Source organism: Oncorhynchus tshawytscha, linkage group LG22 (assembly GCF_018296145.1).
Source record: "Oncorhynchus tshawytscha isolate Ot180627B linkage group LG22, Otsh_v2.0, whole genome shotgun sequence".
NCBI classification, from domain to species: domain Eukaryota; kingdom Metazoa; phylum Chordata; class Actinopteri; order Salmoniformes; family Salmonidae; genus Oncorhynchus; species Oncorhynchus tshawytscha.
In genome coordinates this window covers 26,234,590-26,253,527 of record NC_056450.1, presented here as the reverse complement: position 1 = coordinate 26,253,527, position 18,938 = coordinate 26,234,590, and the positions used below count along the sequence as shown (strand labels likewise).

The following is an 18,938-nucleotide window of genomic DNA, read 5'->3' as shown; positions in this document are numbered from 1 at the left end:
CCCTACTTGTAGATTAGTTGAATGCCAAGGCCATTCTCCTTTCTTTCATGTTTGCAAAATGGTTTATGGTTCTGTCATACAGTACTCTTTTAGTTTTAGTTTTCATAGGCTACCTTGCTAAAAATGCATGGGCAAAAAGGAATCAGCTAAGTTAGCTAGCTAGTTAAAAGGCTACAAATTGAAATTAAATCATCACAGACCAGTGGCTCAATATATTAATTAATGGTTAGATCAGAATTGCCTTCATAATCATTGGACTGTACAGAGAATTCAGTCAAAACCCCAAGTCCAAATCCAATCTCCATCCATGGCTTAGGAAAGGGCTGATTTAGCAAGCTAGCTACTGCAGGACATCAACACAAGCAGACCAGAAACAGAAACGTTTGACTGACAACGATGACATTTAGCTTAGGATGTGACTTGATTGGTGTAAGGCAAATCCAAACTGACTTTCCTTGGGGGGCATTTTTCTGTGCCAGGACAACCCACAATTGAGCTCAGCTCAACGCTGATTGGCTAATTATTTTATTTTGAAAAATGATCAAGGGAGGCCAAATGCTTGCTAGCATCAATCAATCAAATGCTATGGCGGCAACATGTCATTCTCTTTTGTTCCAGATAGCATCAGATACATGGGCTACACATACTGAGACAGAGGGGCACTGTTTCCCTCACTCGGATGATTTCTCCTGTGAGATTCAGCCACATGCTAATTGACACAGAGAGACGAAAGGTAAATTAATTTAGAATTTTTATCAATTTTATTGGTCAACAATGTCTAGAAATGCACATGTTTTGTGCTCTTGTAGGAGGTAATCACTCCACCATTGCTGACTACACATTATCTGTAATGGGGCTAATAAATCACTTACAAGCAAAGGATATGAACAAATGTACAAATGTGCTCACGTCGCTACATGTAGCTCTCTCTTTGATCTCAAAACAAGCTCATCTAATTACAACCGCTGAAGGGCACAGATTCGTACAGTACATTGCACTGGTCTATTTGCATATAGGCGTACTGCAGCTCTGACTGGTTATGGCGCACAGGTCTGTGTAGAAGAGTATGGGCCTGAGTAGTGCCTGTCAATGCAATAGAATCCTACTCTCCACTGCATTCTGCCTACAACAAATGCATAGTTAGTTTTGTTTCAGTATGTTGCATTGAAAGGGGCTAATATTGCGTTGATTCGATCACAATTCCCACAGTAAAGGGAAACGTTGATAGTGCTAACTAACAAGGAAATCTCTAGTGGAGTGAAGTTCACTCTGGTTCTTCTCTGCCTGGGCAGTCCCGGGGACCACGCAGTCCTGTGCAGCGAACAGCTTAGAGAGAACAGTGGGTAGAACCCACTGTGGAAAGTGTTTTACATGGAACCAAAAGGGGTTGTTCAAAGGGTTCTCCTATGGGGGTAGCCGAAGAACCCTTTTAGGTTCTAGATAGCACCTTTTTTTAAAGAGTGTAACCCTTAAGCCTAAAATAGCATTTTAACTCATTCAGAACATGATAAAAGTTAAGAATTTTCTAAAATCTTCTTGTTTTCCTACCTTGTTAGGACATTCTGGTGATTTGTTAGCACATTAGGGTCCTGATAATGTACACACACACACACACACGCACACAGGATCAAACACGCCTGTTCTGCCTGGAGGGATAGTGGGCCGTCCCTCACATACATCCCTCACATAAGTGTCTCAAGCTGAGTTGTTGTCATTCACCCAGAGGATATCAAGCGGAACGGTCCAAAATGGGGAAGTTGTCCTTGCTTCAGCTGATAGTGAGTACAAAACCAGCTTCTACAGAATTAATTGTGCTAAAGTAGATTAGCATTGACAAAATAGGCACATTTGTCTAAACCAGGGGTTGTAACTAAAATTATTTTCCAATCGTTTCGTTCTGAACAGAACCCTAATTTTTTGTGTTCAGTTTCACTGTTCCGACCAGCAAAATAAAGTTCTGAAACGTTTCGACCCAAAATAAGTCATGGTTAATATTGTTCCTCTCTGTTCCTCTCAATTTAAAAAAAACATTTTTTTACATTTAGCTTGACATTAAATCGCTTCACCAATGGATAGAGTAGCTTGCTGTGGAGCGGGCTAGCTATGTACATGCATTGTTCCTAGAAGTGTAGTGTAGGGTGCGACATGCGACCTACATTTTGAGGATGAAGAGAGCTCTGGGCATGAAGCACTGGGCATCTTGTTGTTATGACATGCATTATCTGAATTAGACCCACAGAATTATACCTACGGAGGATCGGCTTCTATGAAGGAACTTTGAATTTCAGAGAGTTGGCTTAACTAATGTTGGACCAGAGCTAGCTCTTGATCATGAATCTCAGATCCATTACATTACACATAATGTCACCTAGAGTTTTCCAGTGCTAGATCAGAGCTAGCTAATAAGCTAGCTAGCTAACAAGATTGTATGTGTGGAGCAACACCCGAATTAAAATAAAAACACTTCTTACCTTTTTGTAGTTGATAAATACAATGTGAAACGTGATAACTATAATATTGTTAACTGGCATTGAAAAAGTGTATCCATTGTTCTCTAATTAAAATCTCTCACTAATTTCTGAATCACGCCTGTAACGTCAGTAGCTACAGTACCCTATGCATGCTTCAGAGGGAGGGGCAGGTGGGCTTCACACACACACACACACACACACACAGGCAAAGATTTTCAGCAGGCAGACACATTTCTGAGTGACAGTGAGGGTTTTGCATAGGCGCTTGTTGTGTTTTTTTTGTGGGATTGGAAAAAAATGTCCAGAGTGTAAAACTACATTATAACCTGTTCCCATGCTTTAAAATAACAGTTCTGAACAATATAGATCACTTTTGTTCTCGGTTCTGGTAATGTTCCTCAAAAAATGTTATTTTCTGATTTTCGGTTCTGTTCTATGAACCGGTTCCAACCCCTGGTATAAATGTAAACATACCTGAAATATTGATCACAGAAGTGTCATCTGGGTGCAATATATCATGTTATAACATTAGTATGCCACTCTGCAATGCTTGAGTGTTTTCTCTCTGAATGTTGAAAGGTTTTTAGTATATCTAGCCTACCTCATAAACAATGGCACAAAATACCTACCAGGGGTTTTAACCCTCCAGGCAGTCCTGGGCAATTCCAGTCCTCAGGGCTTGATTGGTGTCACACTTTTCTCAATCCCTAACAAACACACCTGACTTAAACTATTTGCATTTTTAACTGAAGATCATGATTAGTTGATTATTGGAGTCAGGTGTGTTAGCTGGGGCTTTTCATTGTATTTAACGAGGCAAGTCAGTTAAGAACAAATTCTTATTTACAATGACGGCCTAGGAAGAGTTGGTTAACTGCCTTGTTCAGGGGCGGAACAACAGATTTTTCCTTTGTCAGCTCAGGGATTCAATCTAGAAACCTTTTGGTTTCTGGCCCAACACTCTAACCACTAGGCTACCTGGTGCTGTTGATGTTCAGTTAGGCTACATATAGGCATATACCCATTACACTTTGGACAAATGGGAGATTTCATTGCCATCTGATTGACATTGTCTTGAAAACTTCATTGGGATCGGTGTCCCTTCCACGGGACGGTTGAGCTGACGCAAGCTAATAAGATTAGCATGAGGTTGTAAGAAACAAGAACATTTCCCAGGACATAGACATATCTGACGTTGGCAGAAAGCTTAAATTATTGTTAATCTAACTGCACTGTCCAATTTACAGTAGCTATTACAGTGAAAGAATAGCATGCTACTGTTTGAGGAGAACACAGTTTTGAACATGAAAAGTTATTAATAAACAAATTAGGCAAATTTGGGCAGTTTTGATACAACATTTTGAACAGAAATGCAATGGTTCATTGGATCATTCTGAAACTTTGCACATACACTGCTGCCATCTAGTGGTCAAAATCTAAATTGCACCTGGGCTGGAATAATACATTATGGCCTTTCTCTTGTGTTTCAAAGGTGATGGTACAAAAAAATACACAAAAAAATGTTTTTTTCTCCTACATTCCTTTCACATTTCCACAAAGTGTTTCCTTTCAAGTGGTACCAAGAATATGCATATCCTTGCTAAAGAGCCTGAGCTACAGGCAGTTAGATTTGGGTCTGTCATTTTAGGCGAAAATTGAAAAAAGGGGCGGATCCTTCAGAGGTTTTAAGTGTGAGTGTGCAAGGATGCCTATTATTTTAGATTCAGCTGCGAAGTGTGCTTCAGGCCAGTAGACTACAAATCAAAACATCAACAACTGATGGGAAGAGACTATTTTCCCTAGTCTTCGAATCTCTGCTTCTGTCTGTTGGAGCATCAGTCAAGTTCATCCAAGTTTTACAAAGCTGATTATGTCCATATTAGCTGTCTAGCTAGCCGAATCACCTCAGAGAAATTAGCTAGCTGTACTGTAGGCTAGCTGAATCTAGCTTGCAAACTGGTATTATCTGGTGAACTTTTTTCAACTAGACTTTCCGTTGAAAATCATGTCAGGCGTAAGTAATTATGCTATCCAATGCTCTGCACACACTCTACTTAACTGTAAATATACCATCTTCCCTTAAACTTTTACTACCATTATTTTGTGAAGCTTGTCTCCTCTCATCTCTCACCTCATTTACAGTGACATGTCCGTTCACCTAACTTCACAGCATCACTTACTTAAATATGCTAAATAACTTTCTTGGAATGTTAATGCAAAACTACTCTCTACTAAAACGACCAGTCTGAGCATGTAGGGAGTTCACTGAGCTTTGAATCAATAGTGACTTTGAAAATCTCCCATGATAATTGGGACATCATTGAATGGGTGTTGATAGCTGAGTATGCAGGGCTTCTGGAGGATGAATAAACCTGAAGTCTTTATCAGAGGCCGTGGTGGTGAGAATGCAAGTGCCCTCATTTCACGTCCTACTTTGTAACATTCTCCAGAATTTAATCGATCACAGATCTATCGAATTGCATTTTCACTCTGAACTTCTTTACTGGACTGAGCCAAAACTGTCAATGTGTAGCGGACAGCCTTCATTGGGGTGTAGCCCCACATTCTCAAACTACTTATTATGTAATATACATGTCAATTGATTGCAGTAAATATAATTCCAAATCAATTGTTATAAACCTTCACCTTGCCTTCAACCGTAAGAGCTTTGCTTAAATCATCATAATTACACACCCCATTGCGTTTTAATGCCTGACCCTGAATAAACATATTATTCAGCTTTTTAATTTGTCAATTTGTGGTGCAACTTTTCAATTTGACCATCACTTGACCAACTACAAGTGTCCATCTCTTAGTTTTCCTTCTAATTAAATGTACATTTGAGTAAGTTAGCAGACAGTCTTATTCAGAGCAATTAGGGATAAGTGCCTTGCTTAAGGACACATCAACAGACCTTTCACTTAGTCAGCTCAGAGATTCAAACACACAACCTTTTGGTTACTAGCCCAATGCTATTAACCACTAGGCTACCTCATTGGATGATTCATTAGGTATAATCTGTGTTTTTTATTATGTCTATACAAATGTCTATGAACAGTGTTCGAGAGAGAGAGAGAGAGAGAGAGAGAGAGAGAGATCATGTCTCCCAGAGGTCTGTCACCTGCAATGACTCACCTGCAGGCTATTGGATCGAACACAGGGTGGGAATATGACTGGATGAACCACACCTTCATCTTTATGTATTTTATTTTTTTACTATGCACACATATATTCTCTCTAATTGCATGTTTGCACTGTTTATGTCATCAGGTCTCAATCATGGTTGCATTAGCACTGGCACACGATACTGGCAACTATACAATGAACAAGCGGGAAAAGCGGGTATGTCATGGGCATTTCCAGAAAAAAAGAGAACAATTTGAAATACATTTTTGAGTTTAAAGAAAGAAGTACAATGGCCCTCATCCCCTTTCCTAAAGGAGCTGCTGGTGCGTTCCAAAAGAAGGTGGGTCCTGTCCACCATTGAGCTAGTGGAGGAGGACCCTGGACCTTTTCCCAAGATAGCCACACAGGTAAAAGCATCATACACCACCAAACAAGGTACAAAGGCACTGGGCACATAAATAGTCTAATAGTCATTCATCAGAAGAACAGTTGCTTCCAACATAACTCTGTAGTGAGTCATACTGTAAACCCTGGACCCATTTTAGGCTTCTCCTAAACCAGGGATCCAGTATTCATAACACTGCAAACTGCTCATCAACAAGGCTGTCTTTCCAGATATTCAACGATAGAACACCAATGCTCATAAACAACTACCAGTTCCGAATAAGTGGAACCGGAGTGACCGAGGAACCGATGGGCGTGTTCTCCATCGGCGAAACGGACGGAGTGGTTTCTGTACACAAGTCCATCGACAGGGAGACATACCCCTTCTTTCACGTGAGCATCAACACACGCAGACAGAAGGACGGACAGACAGACAGACGGACGAACAGACAGATAAAATAAAAACTACAGATAAACTACAGAACAGACAGATAAAACTATCTTCACCAAAAAGAATATCTAAACATAAATTGACAATCATAATATTATTTCCTACAGATTAATTTTGACATCATGGACAAGGAGACTGGTAATCCCGTGGACAGGACTCTGGGGTTCGACGTGGCGATTAAGGACATCAATGACAATGAGCCTTACTTTGAGAACCTTGTCACGAAAGCCAGTGTGAAAGAAAGTTTACCAGAGGGTCAGTACACAGAAAGGCTGTAAATCATATGCCTGCATATAGGCCTTGCACAAAATATGCTTAACTAGACTGTTCGCACAAGAACCAATCAGTCATTGCGTTCGGCTGAGAAATCAAGTGGCAAGTGGGTGCTCTTTTTGAGCAGAGAGAACATGTAAAGGGGAACTAATTTCCCCTTCTCTCCTCTTCTCTCCTCTTCCCCAATATTTCTCCTCATCCTTCCTGATCTTCCCCTCCTGCCCTCGTCTCCCCGTCTTAGGCTATCTGCCAGTGCCTCTGATAGTCAAGGACAGGGATGAGGCGAACACAGAGAACTCCGCCATCAGTTTAAGGGTGTTGTCTCAGGAGCCAGCTGAGCCCCAGATCAACTTGAAGCAGGTGGAGGGCACCAAGATGAGCCAGCTCACCTTCACCGGCTGCTTCGACTACGACGTGAGATTCCACTACAACACACACGCACACTCAGACAAGCCATTACATGCACAGACACACACCCACTTGACGCACCCATGCACAAACACATACACAAAACATTATGAACATGACATGGGGAGTCTGACCAGGGGAATCCAGGTGACAGCTATGATCCCTTATTGATGTCACTTGTTAAATCCACTTCAATCAGTGTAGATGACGTGGAGGAGACAGGTTAAAGAAGGGTGTTTTAGCCTTGAAACAAATGAGACATGAATTGTGTATGTGCCATTCAGAGAGTGAATGGGCAAGACAACATATTCGAGCCCCTTTTTGAATGAGGTAAGGTAGTAGGTGCCAGGTGCCAGGTTTGTGTCAAGAACTGCAATGCTGTTGGGTTTTTCATGCTCAACAGTTTCCTGTGTGTATCAAGAATGGTCCACCACCCAAAGGTCATCCAGCCAACTTGACACAACTGTGGGAAGCATTGGAGTCAACATGGGCCAGCATCCCTGTTGAACACTTTCAACACCTTTTAGAGTCCATGCCCCAAAGAATTGAGGCTGTTCTGAGGGGAAAAAAGGGGGTGTAACTCAATATTACAAAGGTGTTCTTAATATGTATTTTAAAATGGTGGGATCAATATTTAATTTATTTTGTTCTTCATGTAGAAAGTAAAGATGTATAAAGTGACTGTTGAAGCTAAGGATCATGGGAAACCAGCCCTGTCCTCAACTGCCGTGGTCAACCTCCACATAATGGACTCCAACACTCACCAGCCAGTGTTCAAAAACAAGACTGTAAGTTCCAAGTTGGTTGACTGGTTGATTGACTGATTCAATGATTTGTTGGTTGATTGATCAACTGATTGATTGAGTGAACATGTCTTAAGTAATTTGTGAAACACAAATATTTACTTTACCTTCTTTCTGTGCAGTACAATACTCAGGTTATGGAGATGGAGTCCAATAGGGAGATACTCAGAGTGGCTGTGACTGATGCAGACACCCCCAACACCCCCGCATGGCGGGCTGTTTACTCCATTGTGAAGGGGAACGAGGAAGGGAACTATAAGATTGAGACCGACCCCAAGACCAACGAGGGTATACTGACTGTCATCAAGGTGAGTCTGTTTGACCTTATGACCTTATACAAGTTTCTGAGCATCAACGTCACTTACAGATATGCCATTTTAATTTGATCACTCTGTTGTTGCAGATCATTTTCCTGCACAACAGTAAATGCAAACTTCCAGTGTATTCAAAGTTTAAAAAGGCTTCAAAAGTTTGTAATTTCCACCTTAAAATGTCAGACTTGATTTGCCCTGATGAGAAATGTATAAACCCCTACATAAATGACCATTAATTATACTCCACATATTAACTCACATGTCTTGTTGCTGCAGGATTACTTTCCTGCTGTGAGAAACTGGTCAGATTAAGATAGTATTAGTTCCAAGTAGTTTTTTAAATTTTTGTTCTGTATTGACTTATTGACTACATTTCCCAGGGGAAGGATTTTGAGAAGACGACGGTGACCAACGTGGAGATCGCCGTGGAGAACGAGGAGCCTCTGTTTGTGTGTGGCTCAGGAGGGCCCAACTCCCCTAAAACCCTGACCGCGCTCCCCCAGACAGTGAACGTGGCGGTGAAGGTGATTGACGTGAACGACCCCCCGGAGTTTGACAAAAATGTGGTAGACGTGTACGTGAAGGAGGAGGAGGTGACAGGGAAGGTGCTGTACACGCCCAAGGTCACTGACGTTGACTCAGATGTGGGAAAAAATCAGGTAGGTGGCAACATGTGATGACTCAGATTCACCTGGGTTGTGAAATTGATTACCACAACTTATTTTGTATGTACAGTATGCATTCAAAGTAAGCATCTATCTGTCCCATCCATGTCCTGACCAGGTATGAGTTAGTTGAGGACCCAGCAGGCTGGGTCACCATAGATAACAAGACAGGAGCGGTTACCACAGTGAAGAAGATGGACCGGGAGTCACCTCACGTCAACAAAGACAACATATACACTATCCTAATCCATGCCATAGATGACGGTTAGTGCGTGAGGTGTGCGTTTGTCTGTGTCTGTGTGTGAGTGTGAGTGTTTGTGTGTGTGCCTGCGTGTGCACCTGTGTGCGTGTGAACATGCATGTAGCTGTGTGTGTACGTACGTATGCATATGTACAGTATATGCTATTGAGCATAATAAAGTATTTAAAGAATCTCTTCCTTTCTCAGGCAAACCTCCTGCCACAGCTACAGGCACCATTCTGGTTCACCTGGGGGATATCAATGATAACATACCCTCTTTGGTGGAGAAGGAGCTGGTCATGTGTGGTAACAAAGTGATTGTGCCAGTAGAAGACAAGGACAAACCTCCCTTTGGATGCCCCTGTTCCTTCTCCCTGGGAGTGGACAATGGAGACAAAACACTGAAGAGCCACTGGAAACTGGACCCTGCCAATGGTCAGCAGAATCACACACACCCATAAACACACGCACGCACGCACATACATACACACACACACACACACACACACACCAAAGCACTGCTTTTATCCATCTACTATCTCCATACAACCTGCTAACCTAGAAAATACCACTACTCAGACGCCAGGTCCTTACGGCCAATATACCACAGCTAAGGGCTGTATCCAGGCACTCTGGGTTGAGTCATGCGTAAGAACAGCCCTTAGCCATGGTATTTTGGCCATGTTCCACACCCCCCCAGGACTTATTGCTTAATTAACCTCCTACCTTCTTTTCCTCTCCGTTCACCACTCTCTGTCGCTCTCCCCCCGGTGGTCAGGTATGGAGGCGGGTCTGGTCAGTCTGAAGACCCTGCCGTACGGTAACTACACGGTGCCTCTGGTGATCCTCGACCAGCAAAGCCAGGAGGCACATCACATTGTCCAGGTGATAGTGTGTGACTGTGGGAAAGGAGACAAGTGTAGGGCCACTCTCCCCCGAAGCTCCAACCTGGGCCCTGCCGCTATAGGACTACTGCTGGCTGGACTGCTGCTCCTCTTACGTGAGTTAGAAGGGACTAGGAATGGAGTACTGTATATAGGGATAAGGGATAGTTATAGAGTAGAAGGATAATCAGTAAGTCAGTTACTCAGACACTCGTAGAACTTAGTGCTTGTGGCCTGAAATTCAGAGTGGAAAAAATGAAGAGAGACACCAACTAAATCACATCTATCAAATTGAGAGCAAACTTTTGATGCATTATTGTAATTAAAACATGTTGATAGATAGCAGTGATACAGCATGCTATGAAAAGTTATAAAAACATGACTAAACATCCATTCATTTTTGTATGGTAAAATGCTATGAGATATGACTGTTAGTGGTGACTCTGTGGTTGTATGTCCCTCTCCCAGTGCTACTGCTTTTCCTCCTGCTGTGTGAGTGTGGCGGTAAGACGTTCACACACCTCCCCCTCAACCTGCAAGAAGAGGGCAACCAGACTCTCATCAAATACAACGAGGAGTCAGGGGGCAGTGCATGCAAGGTGTGTGTGGGTGTATATGTTCACGTGCATGCGTGCATGTATATCTACAGTATTTGTGCCGAATGTATACATTAAGTTATGTGTCTGGGTGTTCAGCACAAAGACAGGAGTGTACAATACAATCACTTACTGAGCTGTCATGTGTAGGGATGCAAACGGAGGGTATATTAATAATGGAAACGTTCTAAGTTTACCAGTAAACTACCAGAATTTGTGTGTCTTTCACAGATGTTATGTTATCTATCACAAGACATCTCGCGGCCTTCTTGGGTACTTCAGAATATCACAGGTGTCTGTAACTATCAATGGCACTCTGTGTGGCCTTATCACATGTAAAATATGTAATAATTAAACAAGATTATTTTAAAATAAAAAATCGAATGACAAAGCTGTAAAACATCATCCTAAATATAAACCATCAACTTAGTGAATACCATTGGTGAATACCAGTGAATACCATTGGTGTTTAATATGAGGGTTTCAGCATGAAATAACCTTTATATATATATTTTACACACTTGTAGTTATTTTACTATGTCAGTATGTAGTTACTTTACCATGTCAGTATGTAGTTACTTTACTATGTCAGTATGTAGTTACTTTACTATGTCAGTATGTAGTTATTTTACTATGTCAGTATGTAGTTACTTTACTATGTCAGTATGTAGTTATTTTACCATGTCAGTATGTAGTTATTTTACTATTCATATGTAGTTACTTTACTATGTCAGTATTAGTTACTTTACTATGTCAATGTTTTTTACTATGTCAGTATGTAGTTATTTTATTATGTCTATGTATTTGTTGTCAATGTTTTGGCGTCTGGTGGCAGTTGTGAAAAAGTCAATAGTTGAAGAGTTTCAGAGGTAATTGAAAAAAATGCCATGTTAGTTAGATGCTTTATTCATGAATTTGGCTACTTTCTTTTGAACCGTATGGTCTGTCTACTAGATACTCATGGATGATATTGACACAGATATATAATATATATATATACATTTAAGTTATTCAAGTATAATTGACCAAAGTTACAATAGGTTGCCATAGATGTTCTGTAAATAACCAAAATTACTGAAGATTCCGGTAACTTTGGTAAATCACCAGTAGCTTTGTAACCCTAGTCATGTTATTGTTGTCATTGAGTCTGGGTAAGACATGTTTTTACTGTTTGCAAGACAGGTATTCTTCCTCTGGTATGTGAACAGTTTGTAGTCTGACGTGATGTTTCATCTTGTAATAACTTTCAATGTTCATTTTCTCTCCTCATCTCTTTTCTTCTTCATTTCCTCTTCTCGTCTCTTTCCTCTCCTCATCTCTTACTCTTTCCTCTCCTCATCTCTTTTCTCTGTCCTCTTCTCGTCTCTTCCTCTCCTCATCTCTTTTCTCTTTCCTCTCCTCATCTCTTTTCTCATCTCTTTTCTCTTCCTCTCCTCATCTCTTTTCTCATCTCTTTTCTCTTCCTCTCCTCATCTCTTTTCCCTTTCCTCTCCTCATCTCTTTTCTCTTTCCTCTCCTCATCTCTTTTCTCTTTCCTCTCCTCATCTCTTTTGTCATCTCTTTTCTCTTCCTCTCCTCATCTCTTTTCTCTTTCCTCTCCTCATCTCTTTTCTCTTTCCTCTCCTCATCTCTTTTCTCTTTCCTCTCCTCATCTCTTTTCTCTTTCCTCTTCTCCTCATCTCTTTTCTCTTTCCTCTCCTCATCTCTTTCATCTTTCCTCTCCTCATCTCCTTCCTCTCCTCATCTATTTTCTCTCCTCATCTCTTTCCTCTCATCTCTCATCTCTTTTCTCTTTCCGCTCCTCATCTCTTTCCTATTTCCTCTCCTCATCTCCTTATCTCTTTCCTCTCCTCATCTCTTTTCTCTCCTCTCCTCATCTCTTTCCTATCCTCATCTCTTTTCTCTCCTCATATCTTTCTTCTTTCCTCATCTCTCTCCTCATCTCTTCTCTTTCCTCTCCTCATCTCTTTTCTCTTTCCTCTCCTCACTTCTTTCCTCTTTCCTCCTTCCTCTCCTCAACTATTTCCTCTCCTCTCCTCATCTCTTTCCTATCCTCATCTCTTTTCTCTCCTCATATCTTTCTTCTTTCCTCATCTCTTCTCTTTCCTCTCCTCATCTCTTTCCTCTCCTCATCTCTTTCCTCTTTCCTCTCTCTTTTCTCTTTCATCTTTTCTCTATCCTCATTTCTTTCCTCTCCTCATCTCTTTCCTCTTTTCTCTCCTCATCTCTATCCTATCCTCATCTCTTTCTCTTTCCTCTACTCATATCTTTCCTATTTTCTCTCCTCATCTCTTTCCTCTTCTCGTCTCTTTCCACTCCTCATCTCTTTTCTCTTTCCTCTCCTCTGCAATCATAAACTCTTGTTCTTTTCTTATCCTCTCTACTTACCTCTCCTGTCTCCTCTCTTCCACTCTTATACCCATATCCTCCTTTTTTTCTTCTCTCCCTCTCCTCCTGTCCCTACCTTTTAGGGTGAGCCCATGTTGATCCTGACCCCCACCACTCCTAACAGGGAGGTGATAGATGGAATGAAGCAGACCACCCCAGGCATACCGGTAAACTGGCCACTATTCTTACTTTCTTCTTCTTTTTCATTCTTTCTGTAACTCATATTTTTCCGTGTCACAACCCTTATTTAAAAAGACAAAAACAGTCTATGGTCAAACACAGGGTCTGAGATTTTTCAATGTCGTATCTGTGGGTGTATTCTGCACGGTTAGGTGGAGTTGTGAGAGAGCGTGTGAGAGAGCGTGTGAGAGTGTGTGAGGTGTCATATGATGGAGGGGAAAGGAATTAATGTCACGACAGTTACAGGTAATTAGTGGTTTCTGTGTAGGGTGTGTGCTTCCTTCTAAAACGTACTGTATGTATGGTAATCACTGAATGAAGCAGGTTCGGTCACTATTAGCATCATTTAGTTTCTGTAGTACCAATGAGAGAGTTAAAGAGATCACATCCATGATTTTGGTGTGACTCATGAGAACATGTGCCACATGCAGAGTGAGTAAGCCTACAACACTGACCACATTCTCCAAACCACATTTATATGGTAAGGCTGACTGTGCAGGGAAGATGACTCATCTGCTCAAAGAATGTGTTAGAGCGCCCAGAACAGGTTGCAGTTCCACTGTAAAATGTGCTTTTAGAAACCTAAACATTTGCTTACAAGTCTTGGAGGAGACTTGCATTTTGTAAAGGGTGAATATTAATTATAGAATACCGTACAGATGTGACTACTAAAGAGCTAAGTATAGGCCACATCTAAGTAGTGTGTACCAGAGATGTATAGAGTGTACGGATATTATGGAGCGAATTAGTATGCACTAAGATATTGAGTGTATTGGATTGTGTAGGACACAGCGTGCATGGTGAAGTAGGCCCGGTGGACCACATCAGTGAGATTCAGAAGATTTAGAAGGGCGCTGACTAACATACACTATGTCCAAAGTACGTGGACACCTACTCGTTGAACATCTCATTCCAAAATCATGGGCATTAATATGGATTTGGTCCCGCCCTTGCTGCTATAACGGCCTTCACTCTTCTGGGAATGCTTTCCACTAGATGTTGGAACATTGCTGCGGGGACTTGCTTCCATTCAGCCACAAGAGCATTTGTGCGGTCGAGCACTGATGTTGGCCGACTAAGCCTGGCTCGCAGTCGGTGTTCCAATTCATCCCAAAAGTGCTCAATGGAGTTGAGGTTAGGGCTCTGTGCAGGCCAGTCAAGTTCTTCCATACCGATCTTGACAAATCATTTCAGTATGGACCTCACTTTGTGCATGGGGGAATTGTCATGTTGAAACAGGAAATGGCCTTCACCAAACTGTTGCCACAAAGTTGGAAGCACAGAATCATCTAGAATGTAATTGTATGCTGTAGCATTAAGATTTCCCTTCACTGGAACTAAGCGGCCTAGCCCGAACCATCAAAAACAGCCCCAGACCATTATTCCTCCTCCACCAAACTTTACAGTTGGCACTATGCATGGGCAGGTAGCGTTCTCCTGATATCCGCCAAACCCAAATTCGTCCACCGGACTGCCAGAAAGTGAAACTAGATTCATCACTCCAGAGAACACATTTCCACTGCTCCAGACTCCAATGGCAGCAAGCTTTACACCACTTCAGCCGACGCTTGGCATTGCGCATGGTGATCTTAGGCTTGTGTGGGCGGCTGCTCGGCCATGGAAACCTATTTCATGAAGCTCCCGATGAACAGTTATTGAGCTGACATTGCTTCCAGTGGCAGATTGGAACTCGGTAGTGAGTGTTGCAACCAAGGACAGACATATTTTACGTGCTACGCGCTTCAGCACTCGGCAGTCCCGTTCTGTGAGCTTGTGTGGTCTATCTCTTCGCGGCTGAGCCGTTGTTGCTCCTACACTTCAGAATAACAGCACTTACATTTGACCGGGGGAAGCTCTAGCAGGGCAGAAATTTGACAAACTGACTTGTTGGAAAGGTGCCATCCTATGACGGTGCCATGTTGAAGGTCACTGAGCTCTTCAGTCAATGTTTGTTTGTGGAGATTGCATGGCTGTGTGCTCGATTTTGTTCACCTGTCAGCAACGGGTGTGACTGAAATATCTGAATCCACTAATTTGAAGTGGTGTCCACATATCTTTTGTATATATAATGTAACATTAAATGATAGTTTCCTAAGATTTAGGGATTTACAAGCAATATGTATCATATGCTTGCCCATGGAGAATGAGTTGGAGCCAAGTATCCTATCTGTAAGATAGTGCTACTGTTTGAACAGAACTACCTATTATATACCTGTCCCTACCTTTCTATGTTTCTATCTACTACAGAAGTAGGATTCTAATTTGAGCCAGTTTGCTACAGCAGGAAAATAATTCTGCAGCAACAGGAAATGTGATTTATTATGTGGATTATAATTAATGGACAGTTTTGTAGGGGTTGATAGATTTTCGTAAGGGAAAATCAAGTCTGAAATTTCACAGTGGAAATTACAAACTTCCGAAGCCTTTTAAAACCTCAAATACACTATAAGTGAAAAGTTCTCCTGCAACAGGGGGATCAAATAAAGATCCTACATCTGTACTACACCACTTCATTTGCCACCGTTAGAGAACTTCTACTCCACATACCTGTATATCATATTATGTGGCTCAGTTGGTACAGTAGAGCATGGCGCTTGCAATGCCAGGGTTGTGGGTTTGATTCCCACGGGGGACCAGCATGGAGAAAACAAATAATGAAATGTAGGAATTCATTAACTGTAAGTCGCTCTGGATAAGAGTGTCTGCTAAGTGACTCAAATGTAAATATTATTATATTCTTAATTGTGTCACCACCAACAACAAGACTAGTTACTATATCTTCTACCATCTTACTACAACACTTTGATCACAGTCTAAATAACTGTTGTTTATGCTGTGCTTAATTCTTGCTCTCTGATTGGACAGTTTACTCAGAAGAATAATGAGATGACCCAAGAGACCAATGAGATGTACAGAACCACAGGGAGGACCATTGTGAGTGACATCCTTACTGACAATGACAATTTTCAAGCATTGAGGTATCAGCCTTAGGTCCACACAATGCAAACATGAATGCATTATTTTAAAACTTTTTGTTAAAGTATGTGTTTTTAAATACCTTGAAATACTTTCCCCTTTTGGATGCATCTCATCTCTAGTCGATGGAAGTCTCACATCACATCAAACCACTTGGGCAGTGTGAAATACTTGCAGTTCATGCCTGCCCTTGTTCACTGGCTACAGCTCAATCTGAACTGTGGGAAACGTTGTTTCAGGGAGGATATTAGCCTGTTTTATTTAGCTTGACCCCGTTGGTCTGTCCTGACTGGTCAATAGCACTGATACGCATTGCATTTGACCTCTGTCAACTATTTGTGAGAGACATTTCAAAGAGTGAAGATCTTAAATGCCCTTCCTACCTGTCTCAGTGGTATACTTTCCGTAGTTCTACACTGAGTGGTACTACATCACAGTGTACATAACAGAATTTAACTCTTCGTAATCCTCAGTTATGCTTTCATTTTGCACTTTGTGCATTTTCCCTTTTACTATGTCATTATCTAACATGCTCATACCATGTTAGATACTTAACGCAACAAAATAGTGGTGACAACAGTGGTACACAATTCAGTCAGCTGATGGAGTAGGGCATCAGTCTACATTAAAATGTATATAACCTTTCAAGTTCTGATGTCACATGCATTTCTTGCAAACTATAAACAATGCAGTAATCAATATCGATGTAATACTAAAAAAAAAAAAAAAGTAGAACAAAAACACACAAGAAATAAAAATAAGAAATAAGAAGAACATGAGAGTAAGTAAGTAAGCATACGAGATACAGGGTCAGCTCCAGTACCATATTTACAATGTGCAGGAATTTTTTATTTTTTATTTTACCTTTATTTAACCAGGTAGGCAAGTTGAGAACAAGTTCTCATTTACAATTGCGACCTGGCCAAGATAAAGCAAAGCAGTTCGACAGATACAAAGACACAGAGTTACACATGGAGTAAAACAAATATACAGTCAATAATACAGTATAAACAAGTCTATATACAATGTGAGCAAATGAGGTGAGAAGGGAGGTAAAGGCAAAAAAAGGCCATGGTGGCAAAGTAAATACAATATAGCAAGTAAAACACTGGAATGGTATTTTGCAATGGAAGAATGTGCAAAGTAGAAATAAAAATAATGGGGTGCAAAGGAGCAAAATAAATAAATAAATAAAAATTAAATACAGTTGGGAAAGAGGTAGTTGTTTGGGCTAAATTATAGGTGGGCTATGTACAGGAGCAGTAATCTGTGAGCTGCTCTGACAGTTGGTGCTTAAAACATAGTGAGGGAGATAAGTGTTTCCAGTTTCAGAGATTTTTGTAGTTCGTTCCAGTCATTGGCAGCAGAGAACTGGAAGGAGAGGCGGCCAAAGAAAGAATTGGTTTTGGGGGTGACAAGAGAGATATACCTGCTGGAGCGTGTGCTACAGGTGGGAGATGCTATGGTGACCAGCGAGCTGAGATAAGGGGGGACTTTACCTAGCAGGGTCTTGTAGATGACATGGAGCCAGTGGGTTTGGCGACGAGTATGAAGCGAGGGCCAGCCAACGAGAGCGTACAGGTCGCAATGGTGGGTAGTATATGGGGCTTTGGTGACAAAACGGATTGCACTGTGATAGACTGCATCCAATTTGTTGAGTAGGGTATTGGAGGCTATTTTGTAAATGACATCGCCAAAGTTGAGGATTGGTAGGATGGTCAGTTTTACAAGGGTATGTTTGGCAGCATGAGTGAAGGATGCTTTGTTGCGAAATAGGAAGCCAATTCTAGATTTAACTTTGGATTGGAGATGTTTGATATGGGTCTGGAAGGAGAGTTTACAGTCTAACCAGACACCTAAGTATTTGTAGTTGTCCACGTATTCTAAGTCAGAGCCGTCCAGAGTAGTGATGTTGGACAGGCGGGTAGGTGCAGGTAGCGATCGGTTGAAGAGCATGCATTTAGTTTTACTTGTATTTAAGAGCAATTGGAGGCCACGGAAGGAGAGTTGTATGGCATTGAAGCTTGCCTGGAGGGTTGTTAACACAGTGTCCAAAGAAGGGCCGGAAGTATACAGAATGGTGTCGTCTGCGTAGAGGTGGATCAGAGACTCACCAGCAGCAAGAGCGACCTCATTGATGTATACAGAGAAGTGTCGGTCCAAGAATTGAACCGGGATACTGGATCACTAGAAGTAGATATGTACTGTATAGGGGTAAGGTGACTAGGCATCAGGATATATGATAAACAGAGTAGCAGCAGAGTAAATTATGATTGGATATGAGTGGGTGAGTGTAGCGTCAGTATAAATGTATGTGTGTGTGTGAGCAAACTATGGAGTGAGTGTTTACGTGTGTTGGAGTGTCAGTGTGTGTGACAAGGGTTAACTCAGTGCGTGTAGCCATTTAGTTAGCTACTTTGTTAGCTATTTAGCAGTCTTATGGCTTGGGAATAGAAGATGTTCAGGAGCCTGTTGGTGTCAGACTTGATGCACCGGTACCACTTGCTGTGCGAAAGTAGAGAGAAAAGTCTATGGCTTGGGTGGCTTGAGTCTTCAACGATTTTCCAGGCCTTCCTTTCACACCGCCTGATAGAGGTTCTGGATGGCGGGGAGCTCGGCCCCAATGACCTACTGGGCTGTTCATGCCACCCTCTATAGCGCCATGTGATCGAGGGCGGTGTTATTGCCATACCAGGCAGTCATGCAGCCAGTCAAGGTGTTCTCAATGGTACAGCTGTAGAACTTTTTGAGGATTTGAGGGCCCTTGCCAAACCTTAT

The 18,938-nt window shown here is 41.7% G+C and overlaps 1 protein-coding gene across 6 annotated transcripts in view; it reads left to right on the top strand.

Moving 5' to 3' along the window:
* Positions 1–1,676: 1,676 nt before the first annotated feature.
* Positions 1,677–18,938, top strand: part of LOC112222183 (cadherin 26, tandem duplicate 1) — a 29,278-nt gene continuing 12,016 nt past the window's right edge. For 3 of the 6 annotated variants that reach the window (XR_002949116.2, XR_002949115.2, XM_024384864.2), the window contains exons 1-7: positions 8,774–8,889; positions 9,014–9,159; positions 9,344–9,571; positions 9,915–10,136; positions 10,489–10,619; positions 13,088–13,171; positions 16,050–16,118. Coding sequence is in view for 4 of the 6 variants with exons in the window: in XM_024384864.2 (XP_024240632.2) it covers positions 8,873–8,889; positions 9,014–9,159; positions 9,344–9,571; positions 9,915–10,136; positions 10,489–10,619; positions 13,088–13,171; positions 16,050–16,118 (897 nt within the window). In the remaining 2 variants the exon portion in view is untranslated. Of the gene's footprint in view, positions 1,779–5,529; positions 5,633–5,741; positions 5,814–5,911; positions 6,005–6,212; positions 6,375–6,539; positions 6,688–6,946; positions 7,120–7,772; positions 7,902–8,038; positions 8,225–8,610; positions 8,890–9,013; positions 9,160–9,343; positions 9,572–9,914; positions 10,137–10,488; positions 10,620–13,087; positions 13,172–16,049; positions 16,119–18,938 lie in introns of those variants that run through there. The other 3 variants (XM_024384865.2, XM_024384866.2, XM_042303987.1) reach the window with 3 other exon arrangements.